The sequence below is a fragment of the Artemia franciscana genome, chromosome 2 (assembly GCF_032884065.1).
Source record: "Artemia franciscana chromosome 2, ASM3288406v1, whole genome shotgun sequence".
Lineage (NCBI taxonomy): Eukaryota > Metazoa > Arthropoda > Branchiopoda > Anostraca > Artemiidae > Artemia > Artemia franciscana.
In genome coordinates, this window is record NC_088864.1 from 62,048,985 (window position 1) to 62,076,895 (window position 27,911).

The 27,911-nt window shown below is 37.9% G+C and overlaps 1 protein-coding gene across 6 annotated transcripts in view; it reads left to right on the forward strand.

Moving 5' to 3' along the window:
- LOC136043903 (kinesin-like protein KIF23) overlaps positions 1-27,911 on the forward strand; it is a 108,533-nt gene that overhangs the window by 17,755 nt on the left and 62,867 nt on the right. For 5 of the 6 annotated variants that reach the window (XM_065728934.1, XM_065728933.1, XM_065728936.1 and 2 more), the window contains exons 3-6: positions 7,632-7,768; positions 11,739-11,933; positions 17,094-17,224; positions 25,644-25,808. In XM_065728934.1, coding sequence (XP_065585006.1) covers positions 7,632-7,768; positions 11,739-11,933; positions 17,094-17,224; positions 25,644-25,808 — 628 coding nt within the window. The remainder of the gene's footprint in view (positions 1-7,631; positions 7,769-11,738; positions 11,934-17,093; positions 17,225-25,643; positions 25,809-27,911) is intronic. The other variant, XM_065728935.1, reaches the window with a different exon arrangement.

The following is a 27,911-nucleotide window of genomic DNA, read 5'->3' on the forward strand; positions in this document are numbered from 1 at the left end:
AGTACTTAAAGACCTTGTGTGGTCAGGACCAATGCTCAAACTTGTCTCCTGGTCCTTAATTTGTCCATACTGTTGTCATTGAAAAGTTAAATAAAGTTTGGACACTTGGGTATTTGTTTGAAAATTACAAAAAGTGCCTGAACTTTTAGAGCATTTAATTCTTTAAAGCTGTGAGATTGAAATCCAGCTGATGTTCAGTAGTGATGAATGAAAACTTTATAAGCATAATAGTGTAGAGGCAGTCACAATATGATAGCAATAACTCCTAGAGCCAATACAATTCTAAAATAAACACAAAAATGTCCAATCTATTATCAGTTTTTATTTTTCTAGCAATAAATTCATGATGCTGGACCACTATACATTTTTATAATATGCCACTCTTCCTCAATCTACCCAGGTTTTCTCCCTTTAGTTGCATCTCTTGAACTTTCTTCTAAAAGAATCAACAGTTTGGTTTCGAGGGATACAGTGGAGGTACAGTGTTTCACATAGCTGTCCATTGATTATTCCATATGGAGGGTCTCCTTTTGTATGTTATTTGATCATGCCATGTTTTTGCAGTTTTGGTAAATTGAATGAACAAATGGTTGTGCATTTCGAGGTAGCTTGTTGAAGGGAAGACAATGCTTGTACTTTTAGAAAGCACCCATTCATGGTACAAGTGTCTCAGTTTGAAGGTGTAAAGGTACCTAATTTGTGCCATTAGTCAGCCTTGGTGCCCCGTTTTGTATTGTCTGGAGTGGGGTAATGCAAGCCTTTTATAAAGGGATAATCAAGCTAGTTGATAGCAGTTTCTAAAGGGCTGGACACACGTAGATTTTTTCGGCACTGAATGGCAAAGAAAATGGCAGCAATTCAAGCTTGAAAAATTTTTCTAGTTTTTAGTGCCGATTTACAAAAATGGCATGAAATTTCATCGCGATCATAAAAAAAAATGTTCTGCCTGAAGTGTTTCAATCCTCAATCGTTTCCTTTTCTTCAGTAGGAGAATCAAAAGAAATAAGTTGAGATCAGTTATGCAACTATTAAATTGCAGCTGACTATTCTTCTTCTTCAGCAGAAAGCACTCAGACTCCATCCTTCGGGGTCCTTGAGGGCTTGATGTTGGCCGATGCTCCTCCATAGCATTGATTTTATCCTCCCAAGGGGGGGGGTTTAGCTACTTTGGCATTTTTAAAAAGGTAAAACGAGGGTAGCGTACAGTCCTGCTTCCTATTGGTATCCATGTTGTTTAGTTTTGAAACTTGTAAAGGACGCTGTTTTTGTACTGAAATCATTTGCCCACTGCCAAGGAAAGTTACCTGTGGCCGGCCTTTAATGCTAAGCAGCTGCATGCACCTTTGTTGGGCAACATCATTGGAGTTGATCAAAATGTACTTCTTAAGAAGGTTCTCAGAAAAACAAGAGCTAAGAGCTCATATGGCACTTGTGACGAGGCGAGAAGAGCTAAGAGCCAAGAGATCATATGGTATGAGCTCTAACAAAATTCTATGAATTAATAGATTGATTTAAAAAGGAAAATAAGAGGCTTAATGCCGGTCAAGATTTAAAATAAGAGCTCTGAGTCACAAAGTCCTTCTAAATATCAAAATTCATTAAGATCCGATCACCCACTCGTAAGTTATAAATACCTAATTTTTTCTAATTTCTCCTCTCCCTTTTGCCCCCCAGATGGTCGAATCTGGGAAAACGACTTTATCAAGTCAAATTGTGCAGCTCCCTGACACGCCTACCAATTTTCATCGCCCTAGTACGTCCAGAAGCGCCGAACTCGCCAAATCACTGAACCCCTCCCCCCAACTCCCCCAAAGAGAGTGAATCCAGTACGATTCTGTCAATCACGTATCAAGGACATTTGTTTATTCTATCCACCAAGCTTCATCCCGATTCCTGCACTCCAAGTGTTTTTTCAAGATTTCCCCCTCCAAATCCCCACAATGTCAAAAGATCTGGTCGGGATTTGAAATAAGAGCTCTGAGACATGAATTCCTTCTAAAAATCAAATTTCATTACGATCCGATCATCTATTCGTAAGATATAAATACTCCAATTTTCATGTTTTCCAAGAATTCCGGTTCCCCCTCCAACTCCCCCGAATGTCACAGGATCTGGTCGGAATTTGAAATTAGAACTTTAAAGCACAATATCCTTCTAAATATCAAATTTCATTAAGATCTGGTCACCCTTTCGTAAGTTACAAATACCTCAATTTTCAAAATTACCCCCCCCCCCCCCCAATTCCACCAAAGAGAGCAGATCCGGTCCAGTTATGTCAGTCACGTATCTTAGACAGGTTTCTATTCTTCCCATCCAGTTTCATCCTGATCTCACCGCTTTAAGTATTTTCTAAGATTTCCGGTCCCCCCAACTGCCCCCCCCCCAATTACGCTTGATCCGGTTGAGATTTAAAATAAGATATAGGAGTTCCGAGGTCCTTCTAAATATGAAGTTTCATGAAGATCCGATCACTCCTTCGTAAGTTAAAAATACGTCATTTTTCTTATTTTTCAGAATTCCCCCCCCCCGCAATTGAGCGGATCCGTTCCAATTTTGTAAATCACATATGCAAGACTTCTGCTTATTTTTCTAACCAAGTTTCATCCCAATCCCTCCAATCTAAGCGTTTCCCATCATTTTAGGTCTCCCCCCCAACTACCCCAAAGAGAGCGGATCCGTTCTGGTTATGTCAATCATGTATCTAGGACTCGTGTTTTTTCCCCACCAAGTTTCATCCCGATCCCTCTACTCTAAGTGTTTTCCAAGATTTTAGGTTTCCCCCCTCCAACTCCCCCCAATGTCATCAGACCCAGTCGGGATTTAAAATAAGAGCTCTGAGACACAATATCATTCCAAACATCAAATTTCATTAAGATCCAATCACCCGCTCATAAGTTAAAAATACTTCATTTTTTCTATTTTTTCCGAATTAACCGGCCCCTACTCCCCCCCAGATAGTCAAATCGGGAAAACGACTATTTCTAATTTAATCTGGTCCGGTCCCTGATACGCTTGCCAAATTTCATCGTCCTAGCTTACCTGGAAGTGCCTAAAGTAGCAAAACCGGGACTTTAGGTTTTCCCCCTCCAACTCCCCCCAATGTCATCGGATCCGGTCGGGATTTAAAATAAGAGCTTTGAGACACAATATCAATCCAAACATCAAATTTCATTAAGATCCAAACACCCGCTGATAAGTTAAAAATACTTCGTTTTTTCTATTTATTGCGAATTAACCGGGCCCCCAATCCCCCCCCAGATGGTCAAATCGGGAAAACGACTATTTCTAATTTAATCTGGTCCGGTCCCTGATACGCTTGCGAAATTTCATCGTCCTAGCTTACCTGGAAGTGCCTAAAGTAGCAAAACCGGGACCGACAGACAGACCGACAGACCGAGAGAATTGGCGACTGCTATATGTCACTTGGTTAATACCAAGTGCCATAAAAAATGAATTCCCAAAGGCGGAAGTCTGTTTACTCCCTTGATAGGCTTACTTTTGAAGAAAAAAACAAAATTGTAAGCATGATGACTTTGATTGGTGATTAATACCTTTTTATTTTTAAATGCATCGAATTTGAAAAACCAGGTATCAGACAACTTGTACTGCACTATCTTATTAATCGATAGCTTCATGGACAATGATATGGCTATCAGAATGGTGCAGGGGGCTTGTTACATTGTCTCCTATGTTATCAATGAACACCAGGAAAGTGAGGGTCCCATGATTCTAGCCTTAGAAGCCCCGCCCTACAGTAGACGCTAGCTGGAAGTAAACCCATGAAAAACTAAATGGAGATTTTGATTTTATGAAAAAATCTCAATTACTTCAAGTTGAAAGCCACAAATTCTGTGTGCTTGAATTTTTTCAGGTACTCTATTTGCAGCTTTTGCAATATCAACGGGTAGCACTCATATAGTGCCCTTAGGACAGAAGTTCACCTAGTGTGATGCTGGGAATTGTCGAACAGTCAAGTTTCAAGTATTTCTGGAGGGAAATATACTGCTTGTTGTTAATAAGCTTTTTGGAAATGTGCAAAAGGGTTGGAGTTATCTGTCACCAGAGCTTTGACTCTTTTTGGACGACTGCTTGTTAAGCCTTTAAATGATCTATTAATTTTTAAGTCAAGTCAGTTAAAAAAACTCACTACAATATTGGCATATGCATATGAATGAATTTGGGTATGGTTTCTGTGTGGCTATGTGAGAGGGGTGACATGGACAAATTTTCAAACGCTTGCAAGGATCCAGAGTGATAGCAGACTAGGAATTGTGACCACAGTTCCTGAAGACAGCGTTTTATATGTAGTCAAACGGGATGGTTAGGCGACATCAAGGGGCTATAGTGTCTGCTGGACTTCCAGAGCAAAATATTTGACATGGGAAGGGTGGTTTTTATGCAAAGAAGGAAGTAGGGACTTCTTTACTTCCGTCTTATAGAAACTTATATCTATTTATGTCCTGTAATTAAAAAGCTGCTCAAGTCCATAAGACAGAGAGAGGTCATACAAGTCGGTTCACTCCTGATGAGTTATTTAATTATAAAGTCATATTTTGTGATTAGCATTAAAATTGCTGTTATTGATGACTAATCACGCTAATTTACGCTAAAGTTTTTTTTTGTACTTTCAAAAGAGCTATTTATTCTAACTAAACGGCCTTTGTGATTTCGGGGTCATCCTTAAAGAATGGTAACAAAATCTGAACTTTAGCATAAAGAGCAAGGTATTGACAAGGGGGAACCCCCTCATATACGTAATAATTTCTGTTCGTTTTAAGTTTTATTATTGCTCCCTACTTTCAGTTAAAAGAACTTGTTCTTTTTTTTATTTAAATTTCAGAAAGTTCCTACTTAATACCCTAATCAATTCTTGAAATAGGCTATTTTGACAATGTGCTCGGACATAGCGTCTTTGGATTTAGTTCAAATTTCCCCTGAATACTGTATATGGAGTAGTGTAGTAGTAGTAGTGGTGGTAGTTATTGTAGTATTGATAACATACAAATATTGCCTTTTTGATCATCTCCCATAATATTTCCCGAATTTTCCAAATTAATATACTCAGTTATTCTTGTGTTGCACCCTTTTGACAATCCGTACACACATCGCATGTTTTGATTTAGTTCAACACTTCCCTCTGCATTCTCTGGAAGTCTCACCTGAATACCCATCGTCTTCTTGGAAAGTAAAGTTCAAACATGCATACCTTCTCAATAACTTATATTAGGTGTAAACAATGAACGAATAGCCCAACTTACAGCCCTTGTCCTAAGGACTGTGGGGAGGTGGACACCCCCAAAGACATAATTACGAGACCTTTCAACAAGGCTGAACAAAATAGCTCTCTTAAAATTTTGATCGGATATGTTTTCGGGAATGATAGGCTTGGGAGTAAGGGGATGCCTGCATTAACGTTTGACTCTTAAAAAGGGCACTAAAACTTCCAACTACCAATCCAATGAGTTCTATTCGATCCAAAGTGTATACGACTTCTCATTCCGCAAAGACCTTATATGCCCCGTGCATAACCTACAACCCTTTTTAATGGGTTCTGGGGATTATTTCCACCCTAAAGACATAGTTATATGATTTTGGACTATTGGTAACAAACTGGTTATCTCAAAATTTCTATTGAATGCGTTTTGAGAAAAGAGGATGTCAGGGAGGTGGGCTATTTGCACTCCATCATTTTTTACTCTTAAAAAGGAACTAGAACTATAGATTTCAAATCAAATGAGTCTTTTCTAAAGTTCACACGACCAACCCTTCCATAAAAACCATATATGCCTCTAGGGCATAACTTTCAACCCTTAACCCAGACTTTGGGGGATACTGTCCACCTCAAAGGCCTTCAGAAATATACGAGATGCGGGGTGTATATGCCCTCTGATCACTTTGTATCTTCAAAAGGGTACTATAACTCCTCATTACCCATCCAATGAACCCCCTCCAAAGTTTATACGACCACTCTTTCTATAAAAAACTTTATTTGCCCCTAGGGCTTAACTTACAATCCTTGTCCTTAGGGCTATGAGGGGGGTTATCATCCTCAATGAAGTAACTTCCGGTCATTTCTATTACGCTGAACAAAATGATCTCAAAGTTTTGATTGGAAGTGTTTGGGGAAAGGGTGGGCGTGGAAGGGGGGTTAGTTGGCCTCCAATCACTTTCGACTACTAAGAGAGGCTCTAACTTTTTCAATTTCCAATCCAATGAACCTCTTAGAAGTTTCTACGACAATAAATGCATTTCACGAAATGCAACGACAATTTTACAATTTACGACTATCAGATGCATTTCACGAAAAAGTAATGTGAGTGAGTGTGTGGGGGGGGGGAGGTATCCGCCCTCTGATCATTTTGAATATTAAAAAGGGTACTAAAACTCCTGATTACCAATCCAGTGATTCCCCCTCCTAAGTATTTACGACCATCCTTTTTGTAAAAGCTTTATATGCTCATATGGTATAACTTACAACCCTTGTCCTGAGGGCTATGGGGAATTGTCATCTTAAAATTTATAATTTCTGGACCTTTTATCTACGCCGAAAAAAATAGCTATCTCCAAGTTTTGATTGGATATGTTTGGAGAAATGGTGGGCGTGGGTGGGGATTTAGTTTCCCTCTAATCACTTTCGACTATTATAAGGGGCACTAACCCTTTTAATTTCCAATCGAATGAGCCTTTTCAGAAGTTTCTACGACAAAAAATGGCCATCTCAAAATTTCTTTTGGATGTATTTGAATACGAGATAGGGGGGGGGGGGGTTGCAACCCTACGATCCCTCTGAATCTTAGAGAGGGCATTAGAACTACTGATATCCAATCCAATGAGCTCCCTCCGAAGTTTGTACGATCACCCTTTCTATTTAAACCTCAAATGTCCCCAGGGCTTAATTTACAACCCTTGCCCTGAGGGCTGTGGATGATTGACATCCTCAAAGACACAATTTCCGGACTTTTCAACTGCGTTGAACGAAATGGCTCTCTTAAAATTTTGATTGGATGGGTTTGGGGAAATGGTGAGCGCGATAGGTGGGTTAGTTGCCCTCCAATCATTTTTGACTATAAAAAAGGATACTAGCCTTTTCAATTTCTAATCGAATGAGCCCTTTTCGAAGTTTTTACAAGAGCCCCTTTGATATAAAGTGCCCTGATCTAAAACCCCAAAAAAAATAAAATAGGAAAAAAATAATACATTGTGCCAATATCGCTGCTTACTTAGTCTGCGCTTTTGCGCTGTCTATGATGAAGATGCCTCTCAAATACTGACCGTATACTTCTTATATTACGATGTGCTTCCGTAAACGAATCTGTCTTTGTAATCTGGGGACAAGGAGAACGTTGTTCGTGAGGAATCCGTCCTATCCAAGACGCATTTACCTTTGATTTTGGAACCAGCAAAGGGACAAGGTAGTCGAAGAGTCAGTGTACTCCTTGGATGGGTAATGGAACCCAAGCATCTTATACCCATCATCAACAATGGACCAACAAGTTAAAGTTTTGACAAAATTGGTTCAATGCTTTTTCATAACGTAGTTAGAATAAGCAGCCCTTATGGGATAGTTGTAGAATGTTCAGTAGTTTAAGATTTGACCAGGATCATTTGAATGTTTATCGTTTCTTTTTTAGCTGAAGAAAGATGCATTAGAGTCCTGGATAATAAAACGTTGGAAATTGCCCCTCCAGGTGGTAGTCTAGCTATCCGATCGCAAACGCAAAATGCAAAGGCTATGCAGTATACTTTCACAAAAGTGTTTGATGAAACTGTAAGTTTTTTTTCATCCGTTTTTTGTTCCACTCTTTTGAATTTATCCTCCTTCCTCGCTGTGAATTTTTGTTTGCAGGTGTCTTTGCCTTCCGAAGTAATTGTCTAAATGATGTTAGCTAGGGTGCTTAGCTGGCAAACCCATGACTCCTCCCCAGTTTTGTTCTTATGCTGAAGTTGTGTGAAGTAGGTCTGTTTTTTTTTTTTTGCTTGTTTTCAGTTTTTACTTTCACTTGCTTTAAAAAATGGATCTTACGTACTTTCCACGTCACTAACCAGATAGTCAACTCGATCTCAGGCCAGCCTATAGTTACAAACGATATTTGGCAACGGAGGTGGCGATACCTTGGGGATGTGATCCGTGTGAAGGACGATAGGATCCCGAAACAGATCTTGGAATGGCAACTTTCCAAGTTGCCAGTCTGCAGTAGAGGTCGACCAATGAACATCATGCGTCGTATCTATCAACGAGACATGTCGATAATTCACACGGTGATCCAACCCCAATGAAAAGATGTCTGGGTGGTGCCGCACATGCGGAACGACTGGCGGCTCTTCGTGGATGCCCCGGGTGCCTCTGGCGGCAAGGGGGCGGATCTAAGTTCTAAAGTCTTACATATTTTTGGGCTGCTTTTCGAGGATTTCGGAAGTTTCCAACCTTCGTTCGGGACTGCGCCCCTTTGAATCTAGTAACAAGATCTTGCATCCCCTTTAGAATGGGTCAAAGATTAATGCTGAAACAGTGATTTAAGAACGCATCATACCATTTGTTTTGTACAGGTCATTTCCAAAATCACACCTAAATATCCAAATTCCCTGTTAATGACCCGAGCTAATCATTCCCTTATTATTGGTTTAACGTCTTAGTACTAATGGAATAAAACTTAAGCTAAAATTGTGGAAAAATACCATCTGAGTACAGAAGGCCTAAATTTAGTCAATCTTTTGTTATTCTTCAAAAGCTTGGATCCACATAGGATTTTTTTGTGTCTCTAGACCGAGGGTATTCTTGAAAACAATAAATACTATATACTTGTTAAACATCACAGTAAGCTCTTAAAGGAGAAAAATGAGGCGCTAAATCTATTATCTAAAACCAAGGATTGATGCCCCTAGTCTTATCATAAACCATAAGAGACCGTAATTAGGGTTGCTTTTTCAGGGGGATTTTACAAATTCTTTGTTAAATTGCTCCAAGGAAGATTTTGATTTGAATCTATGGGAATGGATCTAATTTGCTAAAGTTTTAATACTTTGTACATTTATTTGAGAAAGTTATTGTACTCAATAATTTTTGTTTTATTAGAAATATTATATTTTGAATCATGATTTGGATACAATATATTCTTAAAAAAAATTCTGTGTGATTTTTAAGTTCTCGTATTACCTTGCTCAAAGATAAATAAATGGACTTGTGGTACAAAATTTACAACATATACACATTTCACACAGAAAGTTATTACTTTAAAAAAAATATAATTGAGTCTCTGAGTCGTTCAGAACACCTGGGCCGCAGCCTACTGAGTAATATGATCTCACCTGCAGACGAATGGTTCAAGATATAATCTAAGAATTTATTAAAAAGGTTTCCGAAAAAGAGTGTCGGACAACCAAAGCTTCCAATTTGGGAGGTTCCAATTCTCCTCCTAGAAAGTAGATTTTGGAAAATAACTTCATTGGTATCTTTACTGAAAATAAGTGTCCCTTAGATTTTGAAAAATAGATTTTTTTTTGTATCTTTATTTAAAAAGTGGCCGCCTCCCCTCCCTCATCAGCATACCCTTTTTCGAATTCTTGCTCCTTATTTTAAGTGAGCCTCATTTGTGTAATCTTAAATTAGTGTACCAAAGCTATTGTTCTCGAAAATATCTCAATTCTAAGGCAATTTTGATGTTGAATAAATTTGAAAAGATGAATATAGAAAACACTAAAGTCCAATATTGTCTCTATTTACTCTTTGAAAAATTATAGGTCAATCGTGTTTGAAAAACAATGTTTCACGTCTTCAAATAGTTTTATTTCTGAAAAGATATAAACCTGTTAGAAATTTATAAAAGAAAATAGAAGTAATTTTTTAAATTCATTCGTGTAATAACTACTAACTTACTACTACTATCAACTCACTTCAGCAACAAGCTGCCTGAAATCAACACAGCTATGCATGCTCCTGCTTCACCATAATCTATTCAATCTCTTGTTTTTTACACCCTCCCGAGAAGTCCTGATTTCCATTACTTCCTTCCTTATTAACTCCTCTCATCCCATTTGGGGACGAACTTGGCGATCTTTGGCAATTTCATAATTCTTACAGAACGTGTCCTAGCCATCTCAACCTCCCTCTAATTATAGCCCTAGAACCCTTGATAGAACCACATTTTTTGTACATCTTGCTGTTGTAATTATGGTTAGTCAGACGAGTATCAAACGAATCCGTAGACAATTTATCCTATGGATTAATTAATTCCTCCTCCATCTGTTAGAGTGCCAACGTTTGCCCAAACCATACGTGACCAATGTCATCACTGTAGCTTCTAATCTTGGTCGTGTAATAACACAAATAAATTAAACTTCTGATACATTGATTTTAGTTTTAGAAGTATATTTAAGTTAGGTCAAGGCTGTTAACTTCTTATGACGCCTGTGGAAAGTTTGTAGTTGGTGAACTGAGATTGAAGTTGTCCCTGGTTATGGTTACTGCCAAAAAGCGTTGGTAAACTATAAGAGTGCAAACTAGTGCTGGTGTCTACAAAAAATAACTATCAATACCATCTAGCCTTTGGAGTTTCTTGGCATTTTGTTAGCATGATAATTAGGCAAATTTAGTGTAGTAATAAGTTTGTGTTCTCAAATTAGTCTTTTCCTTCGTAAAGCAGGAGGTCCATGAACACCAAAAGCTGGTTCTTTTGTCTCAGTTTCTGAAAAAAAAAACATGAGCCAAGAGCTCATATGGCACTTGTGACGAGGCCGGAACCTAAAATTAGACTCAGTATTAGAGTTATCGATTTTGCTGTTCTTTGTTTATTGGCAATTATTACAAAGATAAGATGGGAGGACCATCTGGGAACGCCCCCCCCCCAGATGGTCGAATCGGGGAGACGATTCTTATCATAGTCAATTTGTGCAGGTCCCTGACACACCTACCAATTTTCATCGCCCTAGTACGTCCAGAAGCACCAAACTTGCTATAGCACTGGAAAGCCCCCCAACTCACCCAAAGAGAGCGGATCCGGTCCGGTTATGTCAATCACGTATCTAGAACTTGTATCAGAATTATCCGTCCTTCTACTTCCCCCCAGACGGTCGAATGGGGGAAGTGACTATTTCTAATTTAATCTGGTCCAGTCCCTGATACACCTGCCAACTCTCAGCAATCGCTATATTGATCACGTATCTAATTTCTAATAATCTTCATGTAAAAATTTCGGATGGTCCAGGAATCGAACAGACTTCTCGCACCCTAAGCGTGAATCATACCCCTAGACCAGCAGCCATACTTAAGAAGAACAATCATTTGTTTTATCGGCAAATAACATTCTTCTCAACTATCTCGTTTGCTCGTTTTCCCCCATATGGTCGAATCGGGGAAGAGACCATTTCTAGCTTAATCTGGTCTAGTCCCTGATACGCCTGCCAACTTCCATCATCCTAGCTTATCTGGCCGAACTTAAGTGCCCGAACTAGCAAAACCGGGACCGACAAACGGACAGAAATTGCGATTGCCATATGTCACTTGGTAAATATCAAGTGCCATAAAAAGCACGAAGTTGTGAAAAAAAATGCCAAGAAACGTCAAGCGCTAGATGACGCGGGTGATTTTTTTTATACTAACCCCAGTCTTTACTGTTCCTTCTTCTGTCGTTCTTTTCTTTTTCCTTCTATTCTTTACCTATTATCTTCAGTTTACCCCATCGATTCATTTGTATCTTAAATCATCGTGTTCCAATTTGCAATCACATGTTCCTTATTTGCAGGCAGATCAAAAAGAAGTATTTGATCATACTGCAAAAAGCCTTGTTTCTGAGTTGCTGAAGGGCCGAAATGGTTTACTCTTTGCATATGGTAACTCTGGAAGTGGAAAAACGCACACAATGACTGGTGATAATAGAAATGGGGGACTCTTGCCTCGATCTGTTGATGTCCTTTTTAATTCAATATCGATGTATTTAGTAAGCTATTTTAGTGTCTAATTAATTAGCGGAAAAAAAACGCTTCAAAACTTGAATCCTTTTGTTTTTTCATAACGAAGTTGCTGATGATTCTGTTTGACCTTCCTTGTTAGCCCTTTAGCTCTGTCAAGTTCGGGTTAGGCCTTTTCTAGACCTGTAAAAGTGAGTCACCAAATATTAGATTAGATACGATATCTATTTCGAAAATTGTCTGAAATGGGCCCAGATGAGTTGAATTTATTTTTCTAGAGTAAGAAAAACAGAACAAGAAAAACAAAAACGACAAAATTTAAAAACCTGGCCAATAAATTAAAAAGAAGGTAAAATAATTTATCATCAAGAAAATAAAATATTTCAAAGCCAAAAATTCACATAGATCTGGTTAAAAAATAAATTAACGCGAAACAACACCAAACGCATTATTTGTTGCGTAAGTTTGGTCAAGGCGCCATGTGATAAAGTTGGTAAAAAAAAAAGAATTGATAACATTCCAAAAATATTATAAACCAATATAACTAGTGAAAGTCATAAAGAGATAAAAAAAAAGTTGATAAAAACGCAAATTTGAGAAAGCGAAGGAATGGGTAAAAGTAAAAAAAGGGAAGCTATTAATGATTTTTTTTTTTTTTTTTTGAAAATAATGACTGCTGAGCCACTTAAATATGGTTTGTCCCAGATCATTCAAAGTTCAATTAGTTAATTCAGAAAAATGTACGTGTGGATTTTAGATCTGGGGATTATACTGATACTAAAAAGCCATAGTATAATATGTTGGGTTAGACCTAGAGCAGCCTCTGAACAGGAATTCACTTCCGGGTGGGGAACAGCCGAAAATGAATTAATAATAAAATCTTTATGACATTGAACCACATAGTGACGGGGTCGCGAAGATTCTGAGATAGTCTTTGTATGTCTATGCTAGCAACTAATATGAGACCTTAAGGAAGAACTCGACAGTTTTATTAAAATCGTGTTTTTGGTTCTTAGCTTATACCAATAATGTGATGTTTGTTTAAACATAGTGTAAACGTGTGTGTCAGAATTCATTTCTGTTCGATGGAGGCTGTTCATCTAAACATTAAAAAAAATAATGTATTTTTAGTTTTCTGCTCTAGTAAAATATAGGTTTAAAATTTTTTGGAATTACTGTTATGATTTAGATCCTTTGTTATATTTAATATTTACCTCCATAATGCAAGAAATCCATGGCTCATTGACAAGACACTTAATCTGATTCCTTTGTAGTTTAGTTACATATATGTACACAAGGCCAATCTGAGGGGGTGGGTACACGAATTTTCTTAGGAGAGACGTGAAGGGTAAAAAAAGTGTATTTTCTTGTAAAAAAAATTACGAATGGGTCTCCGTGGCTTCATTGACAAGAACTTTAATCCAATTTTTTGCAGTTTAGTTACTTTGATGTACAAAAAGCCAATTTGAGGGGGGTAAGCGATTTTTCTAAGGGGAGGCGTGAAGGATACTAAAAAGTATATTTTCTTGTCAAAATTTTTATGATGAATTCTTTATACCCATCTTAGGCATGGAAAAGAATTCTGCTCTATTTCTGCTAATTTACACAAATATCTTTTACTACGCCTCCAATCTGAGGTTAGATGTTTGGTGGTATCAGAAAAGCTAATGAGTGTATTCTTTTGGCTCCAATCTTAGCTTTTTTTTTGTTAAAAGTAGACACTATTCTATGTAAACTTTACAAATATTTCTAATATTCGCCAATTATGTAACTGAGTCAATTAAAAATTGGCAGAAAATTAAATAGCTCTGTTAACTATTTAATATTTTTTAAAGGAAAACATTTAAAATATCTTTTGTTTTTATTAAAGTGCAAATGATGCTCTCGGTTTTAGTAGGTTTAAGGGTGCGTGACCTTGTTTTCGTAACTTTTGTTTATTTAAGTTTATCTTAATTATTCTTTATGGCACTGGGTATTTACCAAGTGACATATAGCGATCGCAAATTCTGTCTGTCTGTTGGTCCCGGTTTTGCTAGTTTAGGCACTTCCAGATACGCTAAGACGATGAAATTTGGCAGGCATATCAGGGACCAGACCAGATTAAATTGAAATCGTCGTATCCCCGATTCGACCATCGGGGGGGGGGGAGTGGGGGAGATGGTTAATTCGGAAAATTAGAAAAAAAATGATATATTTTTAACTTTAGATCATTAGATCTTTAGAACATTAGATCCGAATGGGTGATCGGATCTAATGAAATCTGATATTTAAAAATATATCGTTTCTCAGAGCTCTCATTTTAAATTCCGACTGGATCCGTTGACATTGGGGGGAGTTGGAGGGGAAACCTAAAATCTTGGAAAACGCTTAGAGTGGAGGGATCGGGATGAAACTTGGTTGGAAAAATAAGCACAAGTCCTAGATACGTGATTGACATAACCAGAATGGATCCGCTCTCTTTGGGTGAGTTGGGAGGAGGGTTAATTCTGAAAAATTAGAAAAAATGAGGTATTTTTAACTTACGAAGAAGTGATCAGATCTTAATGAAATTTCATATTTACTAGGACCTCGTAACTCAGATCTCTTACTTTAAATCTCGACTGGATCCAGTGTCATTGGCGGGAGTTGGGGGGGGAATCTTGGAAAACGCTTCGAGTGGAGAGATCAGGATCAAACTTGGTGGGAAGAATAAGCACAAGTCCTAGATACTTGACTGACATAACCGGACTGAATCCGCTCTCTTTGGGGGAGTTGGAGGAGGTGTTAATTTGGACAAATTAGAAAAATTGAGGTATTTTTAACTTAAGAACGGATGGCCGGATCTTAATGAAACTTGATATTTTGAAGGAACTCATGTCTCAGAGCTCTTATTTTATATCCCGACCAGATCTGGTCACATTTGGAGGAGTTGGAGGGGGAAACCGAAATCTTGGAAAACGCTTAGAGTAGAGAGATCGGGATGAAACTTGGTGGGTAGAATAAGCAAATGTCGTAGATACGTGATTGACGTAACCCGACTGGATCCGCTCTCTTTGGTGGAGTTAGGGGGTCCAGCTCTTTGGTGAGTTCGGTGTTTCTGGACGTGCTCGGACGATGAAAATTGGTAGGCGTGTCAGGGACCTGCACAAATTGACTTGACAAAGTCGTTTTCCCCGATTCGACCATCTGGGGGGCTGAAGGGAAAGGAAAAATTAGGAAAAATGAGGTATTTTTAACTTATGAGTGGGTGATCGGATCTTAATGAATTTTGACGTTTAGAAGGACCTCGTGTCTCAGAGCTCTTATTATAAATCCCGACCTGCATTAAGCCTCTGATTTTCCTATTAAATTAATCTATTGATTCTTAGAATTTTGCTAGAGCTCATGCCATATGAGCTCTTGGCTCTTGGCTCTTCCGACCTCGTCACAAGTGCCATATTAGCGTTAACTCTTGTTTTTATTTATGTTCGTTTTGAGGTTCATGTATTCGTTCGCTGTAGTATCTATCATTTTTTATGTTTACTGTGGTTATAAATTTAAATTTCTCTTTGGTTTGAGTTGCATTTATTCATTTACCGTAATTTCTCTTCGTTTGAGTTCAAATTAATTAATTATTGAAATAATTTGAATTTTAAGTTTGTTTGACTTCAATTCTGCAAATCTTGAATTTTTATATGGCGCTTTACTTTTTCAAGAAGAACTTTTTGTAAAACTTTTTTTTAATGAATTTCTGATCATTTTAATTGACACTGTTTAGTTATTGGCTAATATTAGGAATATGACAAAAGTTTTTTTTAGTTACTCTACTTAAGATTTGCCTGGAATCTTGGCCTAGCGAACGATCCGTCTTACTTTTTATCTGCTTAAATCATGATCAGACGTGATCTCCTTTTCTATTAAAGCTTATCTGCATTAGAACTATGACGAATTTCCATAATTAAGGGGAATAACCCCTAGGGTTGTGGGGATAATGTTGATCCCAAACGCATGACGATTAGTCATTTTGTAAAAAAAATGAATCGACGGAAAAAAATTTTCAGTACCATAAAAGTTACGATGAGGGGTTGCTGCAGAAAGGGATGGGAAGGTGTTTTCCCTTCAACTAATTTCAGTACTAAAAGTCGTAATAGAATTTTAGATTTCCAATCCAATGAGTACCTTCCAAGTCTTTACAATCACCCCTTTTATGTTAGGTAAAAAAAAATTCTTCGCTGGGTCCTGATTGGGGTAGGGGCAAATTCTGTTTCAATTTTTCAATTTCCATTTGGGTGCCATAACCTGACTTAAGGGTGGAAGTTTCAAACCGAACAGAAAAAAGCTTTTTGCTCTTTTTAACCATATGTTGGAGGACAAAGAGGAGGTTTGATGCCTGCCCTAGAATATTTTGTTTTGTAGATTAGGCTCTTTTCGCCCCGAGGGCTTCTGTAGCTTTTGATAACGGCCAGAGAAAAATAAATTTTAGACCGTTAACCCTTTTCTCCTCCTGAAGAAAAATATTGATCCTTTGGCTTAGAGAATGATCCCTGAAATTTGTTTAGTAAATCTTTCACCCAACATTAAACAAGCCCCTCTTTTTTCTTTGAAATTCGCTCTTTTGACGACGGGCAGTAAAATTGTTTACGACATTGTCTCTGGTGCTATGATGATTGTCTCTTCGCCGGAGGCATATTCATTGTTCCTTTCGACCATTTTGAACAAAATAATTATCCTAAAATAGCAAAAAGGGCTGGAGAAGGGGGATTGGTTACACACCAGTTACTTCCGACTCATAAGAATAGAACTTTCATTGTCAAATTAATTAATCTCCCTTTAAGTCTAAACGACTGAACCCTGCATTCAAAGTGGTCAGTGTAAGGAATAATTCAGTAAGGGCATATAGCTCTTTGCTTAAGCAACCCTAGAGCTCTGCTTCTGATAGCCCTTATTCACGAATGATGGAAAGCAAATTTAGAAATGCCTGTGGTCCCCAGAGGGCTTGAACGGTGCCGCTAACACAGCACATCTTGTAGCTTATGATAAGCGCTTACTTAAACACACAAATAACTTCAACTTCACTTAAACACGATTGTATTCCAAATACTAAACCACTCATTGGATTTCTTTTATTTTATTGCGGCATTTTCCTTACAATTTGCTTGTTTTTCTGTCTAAAATTTTCTGATTGTCTAGTATAAAACTAGAGTATATAAAACATTTTTTTTAACTTATAGGCTACTCCGAAAACATTCAAGTCCGACAAAATGAACAGCTTTGATGTCTTATCGCCTGTTGATGCTCTGGCGGAAACTTCCAAAGACCCAGCGGAGAAAGTTCCGTTTCCACCAAGAACTCCCAGCAGAAAGTAAGTGGGCTAATTTGAAAAAAAAAAATCCCCAACAGCTGACGGTCTTTAGAGCCCTTTCAGATTGAATATTCTTCAAGAAAAGTAAATTTTTATGGTCATTATTGTGTTACTGCTGTAATTATCAAAAATTAATATTAATTATCAAAATATAATTATCAAGCTTTCGCTCTTGTCTCTTGCAAATGCAAATGCTCTAGTTCGGCATTGTGAAGTGACTTGAGAGGTGTAGCGAGATGGTAACGTCGGCAGTGAACGGGGTGAAAATTAATGCCATGTTTTTCTTCTCACTCAATTGGACTATCTCTCTTGGCTTTTCCTACAATTAGCCATGACTTGATGCCCACAACTATTCCATTTTAATCCAAAAATCAACTCTTGCTTGCTTTGTGATAGTGCTTTCTAATAAAATATACTTTTCCGAAACTCGTTCACTCTTTTATAGATATAGTTGAATAATTGTATTTAGTAACAAAGTTACAAATTAAATAGTATAGTAATTTGTATATAATTCAAGGTTAAAAGCAGAATAGCCAAGGCCCAGGATGTTTTTACACGTTTTGAAAAAGATTGGAGGAATGTGATGATAAGTCTGCGAACCCAGATTAGAATAGTGGAAGATACAGTGATGACAGTGGTCAAGTATATGGGCGCTCCAAAAAAGGATATTTTGCTAGATATTTTCCAGAGAAATTGCTTACTGTTTTTTTTTGGATTGTGACTGACCATATGTCAAAGTGTAGGCTGTATGAAAAGTGTGGTTCAATCCCATTTTCAAGGGCTATAATGAAAAAAATCAAGATAGATATTCTATATTTCCCGGATGAAGGGTGATAGATTGCCTTTTTCTGCCAACTGTCTAAGGCTAAACGAAAAGTTGGTTGTCTCAGGTTGGAGTGAGAGGATGTCGTAAGCTTAAACGAAATGGCTACTCTCTGGGAGGTGCAAAGAGGGAGGCTATGAATAAGTTGGGATGCAGGAGGAGCGTGCGTAGAGAGTGTTAGCCTCAGGCGGCTTGTTGTTGCCGTGAGTTAGTATTAGTAGTAGTATATAATTCAAATAAACCTCCTCGTTTAACTGAATTTTCGAATTTTTTTTTACTGAAATATGCATTTTTTAACTGAAATAGTATAGTAGACTGTTTAGATGTGAGTTTTCTTTCATGTGCTGCTTTCTTTTTGTATAGTTTTTTTTTCTCATCTTTTTTATGATTTTGTTTCCGGATATGAAGGTAAAATGTACGGACTTTGATGGCTATTTGTACAAAAAGCTTTCTTTTTTCTTGCAAAAAAATTTCCCTCCTATTGTCCAAGAAATTATTTGCCATGGTCATCTCGTATTGTTTTGAAGAAAATTATCTACGACGTCAGATAATACCCATCCATCTCTTACTTACTTGTACTTGTACTTGTGGCGGGAATCAGGCGTTTCCACCTCGCCCGGCATCGATGATCTTAGAGACCTTCTTGGACCATGTTGTTCGATCTTGTGCCAGCTGCTCTGCAAAAGTGAGCCACTGTGTTGACCATCTGTGAACGAATTTTCTGAAACCCCCGATTGGTTCTAGGTCTGACTTGGCCAAGTTCTACCAGTTCTTCCTCTGTCCTCCTTGGCGTTTCTTCCAGTTGCTAATGGGCTCAACTAGAAGTATTTGGTGAGGCAGGTACTCTGGCGGTTTCCGTAATACATGGCCCATCCATTTCAAACAGCGTTCTTTAATAGTGAGCACAACATCTCTCTGAATATTGCACATTCGATGTATATTCGCGTTGGAGATATGGTCACGTAGCTGTACTCTGAGAATTCTTCGCAGACAAGTATGCTCAAACACCTTAAGTATATTCTCATGCTGTAGTTTTAAAGACCATGTTTCGCACCCATAAAGGAGAATGGTGCGGAAAAGTGCCATGTAAATTCGAACTTTCGTTCGGACACTGATTTCGCGGCGATTCCATAAGGGTTTCCGAAGGGAGGCAAAGACTGTCTGCGCTTTCCGTATTCTCTGTTGGATTTCAGCGTCGGAAGTTCCGTCAGTACAAAGCTGGCAGCCTAGGAATGTGAAACGGTTGACTTTTTCCAGCTGAACTTGGTTGACAGTTAGTGGGAATGGTCCTGTGTCGTGGTTAATAGCCATGAATTTCGTTTTCTCTGTGCTGACTTTCAAGCCGATCAGGTCTGCCCAGGCCACAACGCTGTCAAGCATGTTTTGGGCTTCTACAGGGTCTGACAGGAGGCCAACATCATCCGCATAATCGAGGTCAGTCAGTGAGAGATTCTGTCCAATCTGCGCTCCTGGATAAGACGATTGAGCATTTTCAAGCACACAATCGATCCAATAATTGAACAGAGTCGGAGAGAGGACACACCCTTGTTTTACTCCGAACTCAAGCAGAAATTCTTCGGTTTCTTCGCCATAGACTCTAACTCGGCTCACTGACGCGTCATAATATGCCTTCATCAGTTCAACAAACTTCAGTGGCATTCCGTCATTCTCTAGGATCTTCCAAAGTTTCCGGCGAGTGACAGAGTTGAAGGCGGCAATAAAGTCCAGGAACATCAAGATTAGGGGTAGGTTGTACTTATCAAACTGCTGGATAATAAGGCGAAAGGCGAAGATAGTATCAATACAGTCTCTACCTGGTTGAAAGCCGGCTTGATTTCCTGGAGTTCTTTCCTCCCTTGCCCCTTTGAAGCGGTTCAAGAGTATGATCCCGAATATTTTTACTGCAATGTCTATGAGACTTAATCCGCGGTAATTTTTACATTTGGTTTTGTCTCCTTTCTTATAGAAAGGGAGGATTACTGATGTCTTCCAATCTTTTGGAAAAGTGTTGGTCCTCCACACTTCTTCGAGAATGCCATGGAGCTGTTCAGCAGTGACCTCAGGGCTTTGTTTGTATAGTTCCGGGGGGAAGCTGTCTTCATCTGGGGCTTTGTGGTTTTTTAGGGTCTTGATCGCTTTTAGTATTTTGAATCTGGTCGGTATATCCAGCTTGATATCGTAAGGCTCTTTAGATACAGAAGGTGGAAAGGTATTATGAGCAGATGTAGGGGATCAGTTTAGGAGGAACTGAAAGTGATCCTTTCATTTTGCTGAGCGTTCCTTCTGACAACTAATGATTTTTCCTGATCTGTTTTTGGCTATTTCTGAGACGGCAGCTTTCTTACCAACGGATTCCTTCAGGATCTGGTAAAGCTTGTGGGTGTCATGTAAGCGTGCTGCTTTCTCTAACGACTCGGCCGTATCTTCCCACATTTTGCGGCGGTCCAGCCGAACAGAGCGTTTTACCTGTCTGCGTAACTCCTTTGTTTCTTCTTTAGGGCCACCCATCTTTTGTCTTCGCTCACCGACTATACACAGGGTTCTAGCGGTTATCCAGCATTGTCGTTTGATTTTTGCTCGGCCTAGGATCTCATCGGCAGTCTCTTTCATCACGGTTTTAAAGGTCTCCCATCTCTTATCGGGGGTTAGGTTTTCATCAGAGCTGATGGTGTCAAACCGGTTAGTTAGTTCCAAGTTGAGGGCCTGTCGCCCTCCTTTCTTGAAGTTTACCGATATCGAAGCCGACCTTGGGCTTGTTTTTCTTCGAGTTGCAAGACGTAGCAAATTTTTGCTGCAACGAGCCTGTGGTCAGACCCAGACTGCGAGCCTGTGTCCGTGCCGTTGTAAGAGTGAGAGTCCTGCACGGAGCTTCTCCAGCGCTGGCGTACGAGAATGAAGTCAATTTGGGCCTTAGTGATAACGTCATTTGAATGCTAAGTTAAAGGGTGGATAGCTTTGTATTGAAATATGGTATTGGTGATGACAAGGTGGTTCATCAAGGCGTAGTTTACGAACCTCTGCCCATTCTCGCATCTGTGACCCTGTCCAAATTTTCCCAGGATTTGTCTTGTGGTCTGGTCAGACGGACCAACTCTTGCGTTGAAGTCTCCAGCAACAATCAAGTAATCACGTGCAGCTATAGAAGAAGACAACTGCTGCAGCTCGCTGTAGAAATCATCCTTGGTCGTTTCAGTAGCGTCACGGGCGGGGGCATAGGTAGAAATTATCGACACATTTGCAGGGTTTCCTTTTAGTCTGATTCTAGCAAGTCTACAGGCGACTGGTTTCCATTCTAAGAGAGTGTTTCTGGTTCTTTGGTTCATGATGAAACCAACTCCGTGGAGTCCTGAATTATCTTCTACTCCGGAATAGAAAAAGTTGAACTGATGTAGTGTTTCAGGAGCCGTTATAACTATAGAGCCAGAACCGGCGATTCTGGTCTCAAATATGCAAAGTATGTTTATGTTGTACTTCTCCATCTCATGGACAAGAAAAGCTTGTGTTGCTTCTTGTTTAACGGATCTTACATTCCAGCATCCAACATTTATTCTGGATTTTGCCTGTTTAATGACTGTAGTAGTTTTTTCTATATTTATGGCGCTGAAAGGATTTTTCGACTTCGTCGCCATATTCAAAGTCGCGTCGCCTGCCGGGAACGCCGTAGTATGGTTGGCTAGTTTACTTCTCGACACCCGTGCCAATACGGGGGGCCGCGTCGCTTGCCGGGGATGGCGTAGCCGTTACAACTTTTCTTTTAGGTCTCAGATCCATCGATGTTTCTTGGGAATAGAGTTGACCGCAAGGTCCCCAGTCTTGCGGGTTACCCGGAGCGCGTTGGCCAGCAAATCGCTCGGCGTGGAGCTCAGTGGTGTTTACACTCTTCCACCGCTTTGAGATGCGCTGCCGGATTTCCTCTGCTGGCCAGGGACGGAAGATCGAGCCTCATTGCCTGTAACTACCATCACCGCCATGGAGGTATACAGGCTTAGCTTGACCCATCCATCTCGTCTGATAATGTCCATCTACTAATGTGTGTCACGGTTTTTGACAACAAATACTGGATAATATTGTCATTTATCGTGATTTTTACCGTCGTGTAGCTTTCTCCCTATCGTTACACATTTATGTGACAGTTACAGTTTACGCAAAATGTTAATTTGTAACTGCCGCTATTATTTGTGAATATATCATGGTCGTTGCGCTCAACCTTGATAAAGTTGTTTCAAGGTCCATTCTATATCATCACGTCTTATTCCATCTCAGGTTTTTAAGACGGACATTTATTTTCCAGCCAGTGCTTAAAAAGTGCTTAAATGTGCTTTCACGGCCAAGAAAGATCTGATCATATTGTGAAAACGCTTTGAAGGCCTTTCATTATTATTAGATTAACGACGCTTCTTGACTACTAAGGCCCCTGCGTCGGCCCTGCAGTGCATAGCTGCAGCATGATTCGATCTCTGGGTCCCGTATTACCAAGCTAAGGTCAAATCCACTGCGGCACCACAGGACTGGAGGCCTTTCATGCATCATGACGTGGTGATGATTCAAGTAATGAGCCTGAAGGAGGTTCAGCATTCATAGATAAAACATAAAATGACCCATCTTCGTTCTTCACTTGCATCTAAGCTAGGTGCAAAAGGTAGACATGGACCTTAAAACAATAAAGCTGAGTTACTAATCATTTGGAAAAGATGAATCACGAAACGTCGAAAAACTTAGTCTAGTAACCTCTTTTCCGATTCGTTTTTGGTCCTTAGTTAGTTGTTTTGATTACGAGTGTTTTTCACTTAGTAATATTTTTCAAGTTGACATTGTAGTGTCTTATACTATAAGAAAAAAAGTAAACGTAAGGACCTATCAAAGTCACAAATTATTGCATCTTGTATGTCGATGATTTTTTTTTCGCACCTAACAGGGATGTCGAGTCTGGCCACCAAAGAATACTCGTATTCTCGTTTTGTTCCCTGATTCTTGGGCTTAGAAGAAGCAAGTTCAATAAAGGCAAAAAAGCCAAAAATTTGCTAAATAGACAAATGCTGATATTAGGACATAAAAACGCAGAAATTAGCGTGTTCAACTGTGTGCGAAATACTACTCTTGATCAACTCTATCCTTATAATCGACTTGTTTTTCTTTTTAATTTGAATATTTTTCTATTTTCTTTTTGATATTTTTTGTGTGTTTTTGATTTCTTTTTACTCCACTTTCTAATACTTGCTGCACTGTGTTGTATGGGTAATAAATAAATCATCATTATTATTATATACGGAATAACCTTCCAGATGAATTGAAATCGTCTGAGGAACTAGAACGAGCTTCTTATGTCATTAGAAGTTCTTTAAAGTGCTAGCTATAGAGGGTGAACTATGAAACATACGAGCATTATTGATATGCGTAGAAGGGTTAATGTTGTGTGCCTTAGAATGAATTTGTGACGATTTTTATATGGTGTGATCTTGAATTGTTGATTTCCTATGTAAGGGGGGATGTCAAGTCTTTTTTAGCTTCTGTTAATAGAATAGCTGGTGTCTATTGTTAAGTGATTCAAAGAGAGGAGAAACATAAATATATATTGTTACTTTGAAGAGAAATCTATTTAGTAACTTAAGTCTTTAGTTTATTTTTGTAAAGGGTTCCATGAAAAGGCTTAGCCTTTGAGAAGCTGTACTATTTTATGTCATTTGTCATTTTTCTGGTTTTTTTTCCCGGAGAATTAATGGGTTAACCATACTGTTAACCCAGTATGGGGTAACCCATACTGGGTTTACCATATTGTTATCCGGGTAAGCAGCAGTAACTAGCAACCTAGTAAGAGACGATAACGTCCGGTACTATCAAATATAATATCCCATAACTCCTAAAAATAGAGTCAGATCAAAATAAGAAGTATACTATTAAAACTGCCTTGTCTGAAACTCCTATATAGGAAACTTACCATACCTTAGCTTGAATTTATTGGCTTGAAAATCAAGACCAGTGGCTGCAACCACAATATTCTGCATATAAGGCATCCTTTTTTCTTTTTCTTTTTTTTCCATATGAGATAGCTTGGCACTCGAGCATCGTAGAGTGCTGTTTATTGGCTCATTTTAAAGGAAATTGATGTGGTTAAAAACCTTTTACAATAAAAAAATATATGTTAAAATATAATCGATTTTTTATGAAAAATTGTATTTTTCTATTCCGCTGTAGTAGCTTATGTTTTTATAACATCAGGAATTTGTCACCTCTACATGCTTTTGTAATTTATATTAAAGAACGAACCATACCCAATAGCAATTAAAGTATTATATTAAATATCTATTAAAGAACAAACCATGGCACATATTAACTAAAAGTTAATTAATAAAGAACAAACTTTGCCATATTTTAGACTTGGTTAGATGCCTGATTCTCTAAATTTCGTCTCTTACTACTCCAAATAAGAAAAAGCCATAGGATTTTTCTTGTTTGTGATTTTTATATTATAGTTAAGGGCGGATTCACACAATTAAGTTGAGGCTCGGGCCAAATTAGGCCACAAAGGTTCGTTGCCTGCAAGCACAAAAACCCCTTCAAAAAAGAAAATAAAATAGCCATAATAGCTGCTTGGCTCTTCCTTTCAAACAGAAGTGATGGTTGTCCACCCTTTACCGGTGGTCAGCGGCATTTTAACTTCAGGATAAGAATAAGAGGAAACTCGTGGAGACATTGAAAACAACCTAAGTAGATATTTGGATAAATATGCCACAGCCGTCATCAGCGAAATAAAATATAAAATGAAGAAAACAATCATACTAAAAAAATCTCATCGATTAAATAAATTTTAAAACTAAAATAACAAAATAAGTAAGTTCATTTATAACCCGCAATAATACAATAATAAATGTGGACTAAAGAACAAAAATCACGTAACCCACAAGGAAATAAAAACAAAAAACACAACTTAAATGACATAGTATTATCCACTGATTATAAATCATTACAAAGCTGGCACACATTTTTTTCGAAGTATTAGCCCTTAGATCCTTAGCGATGTCGTCAAACATTATTCGGGAAGTTCCTTCGGGAAAAACTGATATTTTATTTCCCCTTCGGGAAAAACTGAAAAACTTTATTCGGGAAAACTGATAACTATCTACAAGAGATAATTATTCAAGGCTGAAATTAAATTAGTATTTTATTCATTAAAATTTGATCAAATTAAATTTACTTTTTGTTATGATCAGGTACAACATGTTTGATTATGCAGCAAAGCAAATTCAATCAATTTGACAGCACCTTTGCCGTAAGAAGTGTAGTTTTCCACTATCTTGCTTTCGAAACTGCTCTTCTGACGCGTGTAAATCAGAAATAGTTTTCTATTGACTATTCTAAAAATGGTTTTGCCATTTTTAAGTCACAAACAGACGCTCTGCTTCAGTACTACTCCTAAATCAGATTCAAATCTTGATACCTTTTCTATTTTCAACCTGTAATGCAGTGGTAATAATTCTTTGATCAGCACATTTATATTGACTAGATGACATTTATAATGACTAGGCTATTGTTAGAACCCTTTAAGAAACTAATTGTCGCATTTTTTATTTTATTATTTTTATTGGTTTTTTTTTGCAGTAGGCAAGATGCTTATGAATCCAAAGAGCCTAGAACTGAAGACCTTTCATTTCTGAGCGGAGTTGATTCAGATTGTTTGTATGCAGTTTTTGTGACGTACGTCGAAATTTATAACAACAGTGTTTTTGACCTCTTAGAAAATCAACCAACGGACTCGAGAGCCAAGTGAGTCAATTGTCTCTCTTTTATGTTTCTCTTTTGTATGTATTGCTGCATCTGAATGGACAATTCTATGTCCTTCTCTTTTGCTTTCCTCCTTTGTGTCAAAATTTATAATAAGCGTTTTTGAACTCTAAGAAAATCAACCAACGGACTCGAGAGCAAAATGAGTCAATTGTCTCTCTTTTATGTTTCTCTTTTTATCTATTGCTGCATCTGAATGGACAATTCTATTTCCTTCTCTTTTACTTTCCTCCTTTGTGTCAAAATTTATAATAAGCATTTTTGAACTCTAAGAAAATCAACCAACGGACTCGAGAGCAAAATGAGTCAATTGTCTCTCTTTTATGTTTCTCTTTTTATCTATTGTCGCATCTGAATGGACAATTCTGTTTTTTTCTCTTTTACTTTCTTCCTTTGTGTCAAAATTAATACTAAGCATTTTGAACTCTTGGAAAATTAACCAACGGACTCGAGACCCAAGTGAGTCAATTGTCTCTCTTTTATATTTCTCTTTTTTATGTATTGCTGCATCTGAATGGACAATTCTATTTCCTTCTCTTTTACTTTCTTCCTTTGTGTCAAAATTAATACTAAGCATTTTTGAACTCTTAGAAAATTAACCAACGGACTCGAGACCCAAGTGAGTCAATTGTCTCTCTTTTATGTTTCTCTTTTTTATGTATTGCTGCATCTGAAAGGACTATTCTATTTCCTTCTCTTTTACTTTCCTCCTTTGTGTCAAAATTTATAAAAAGTGTTTCTGAATTCTCAGAATATCAACCAACGGGCTCAGGAGTTGAATGAGTTAAATATGCCTTTTTTTTAAACTTATTTGGCCCGGCTAGGGCCAAAACACAATATAGTGACAGTTCTGAGACAACCTATTGGTTCAAAACTCTTGAAGCTTTTTACATTGTCTCCCAATTTCAGCATCCGTATTACCGAACAGTTTCGTATTTGTCCTCAAATAAGTATACAGTCAACATACAATAAGATATTTATTGCAAAATAGTAGGCCGTTCTAGTGATACTAGACCATTATGATGAAGTCTTTGGAGATTTTCTTGAAATCGATACAAAGAAAATTCCTCCTGACATCCCTTCGTTTCAAAGATTGTATTTTGAATTAGCGTGCAATATGACCGCTTACGTGTAGATGGCTTCCCTCTTCTTGCAGAAGTATTTTGAGGTTGAAATAAAAGATTATAACCGTATTTTTGCCTGTGCAGAGGTGGGAAGTCTTTGGACAATCATAGAGAAAGATGTGCTTATGAACGGAGTCCCTTGAAAAACTAAAAAAGTATTCTCGAAGACCCTACTGCCTTTCCGTGACGATAGATAACAGTTCAAATAGGGATAAATCCCTTTTTTAGATAGTGAATAAACAATCAAAATACTGGGTGTTCCGGTCATATATATTTCTGCTGATGAGGGTCACTGCATGTGTGACCGAAATATCCAGTATTTTTTTATTGTTTATTCACTGGCTAATAAAAGAAAATATGTCTATTGGAACTTTCATTTAAAATAAAGAGATGGTCTGGAAAATTAACTTTTGAATTTTAAACCACTTCCTCCTGCTTCCTCTCCCAACTAAAAGATCTGATGAACTCTCCCCTAACGATTGGCATTCAACCATATCATACCTAATGATTGGCATTCAACCATATCATACCCTTTAGCCATTAGTATTATCCTACACATGATGTGCAACAACTGTTCATTTTGTACATATGTTTATAAGTATTTATAATAAGCGTATATTTATGTATTTGTATATACATATACATATAGGCCTATGAATAAACCAATATATATTATATTGGAATAATATGTATATATGTATGTATAATGTATATATGCTTAGGGACAAATGCGCCACCATACCTAAGTATGGCCTGAAGCTAATGGCTTTTTATAGCTTTAAAATTCAAAGCATTTGAAATAAGTTAGGTTGGTTGCTTATTTTTAAATTACTGTTCAATTTAGTTATCTATTTCGTAGTTCAGACCTACATGATGACCGTGAGGATGAAAGGAAATTTAAAACTGTTTTTTTTTTTTTTTTACTTCAGAAAACAGAGTTTTAGAAGCTGTTTTTAATATT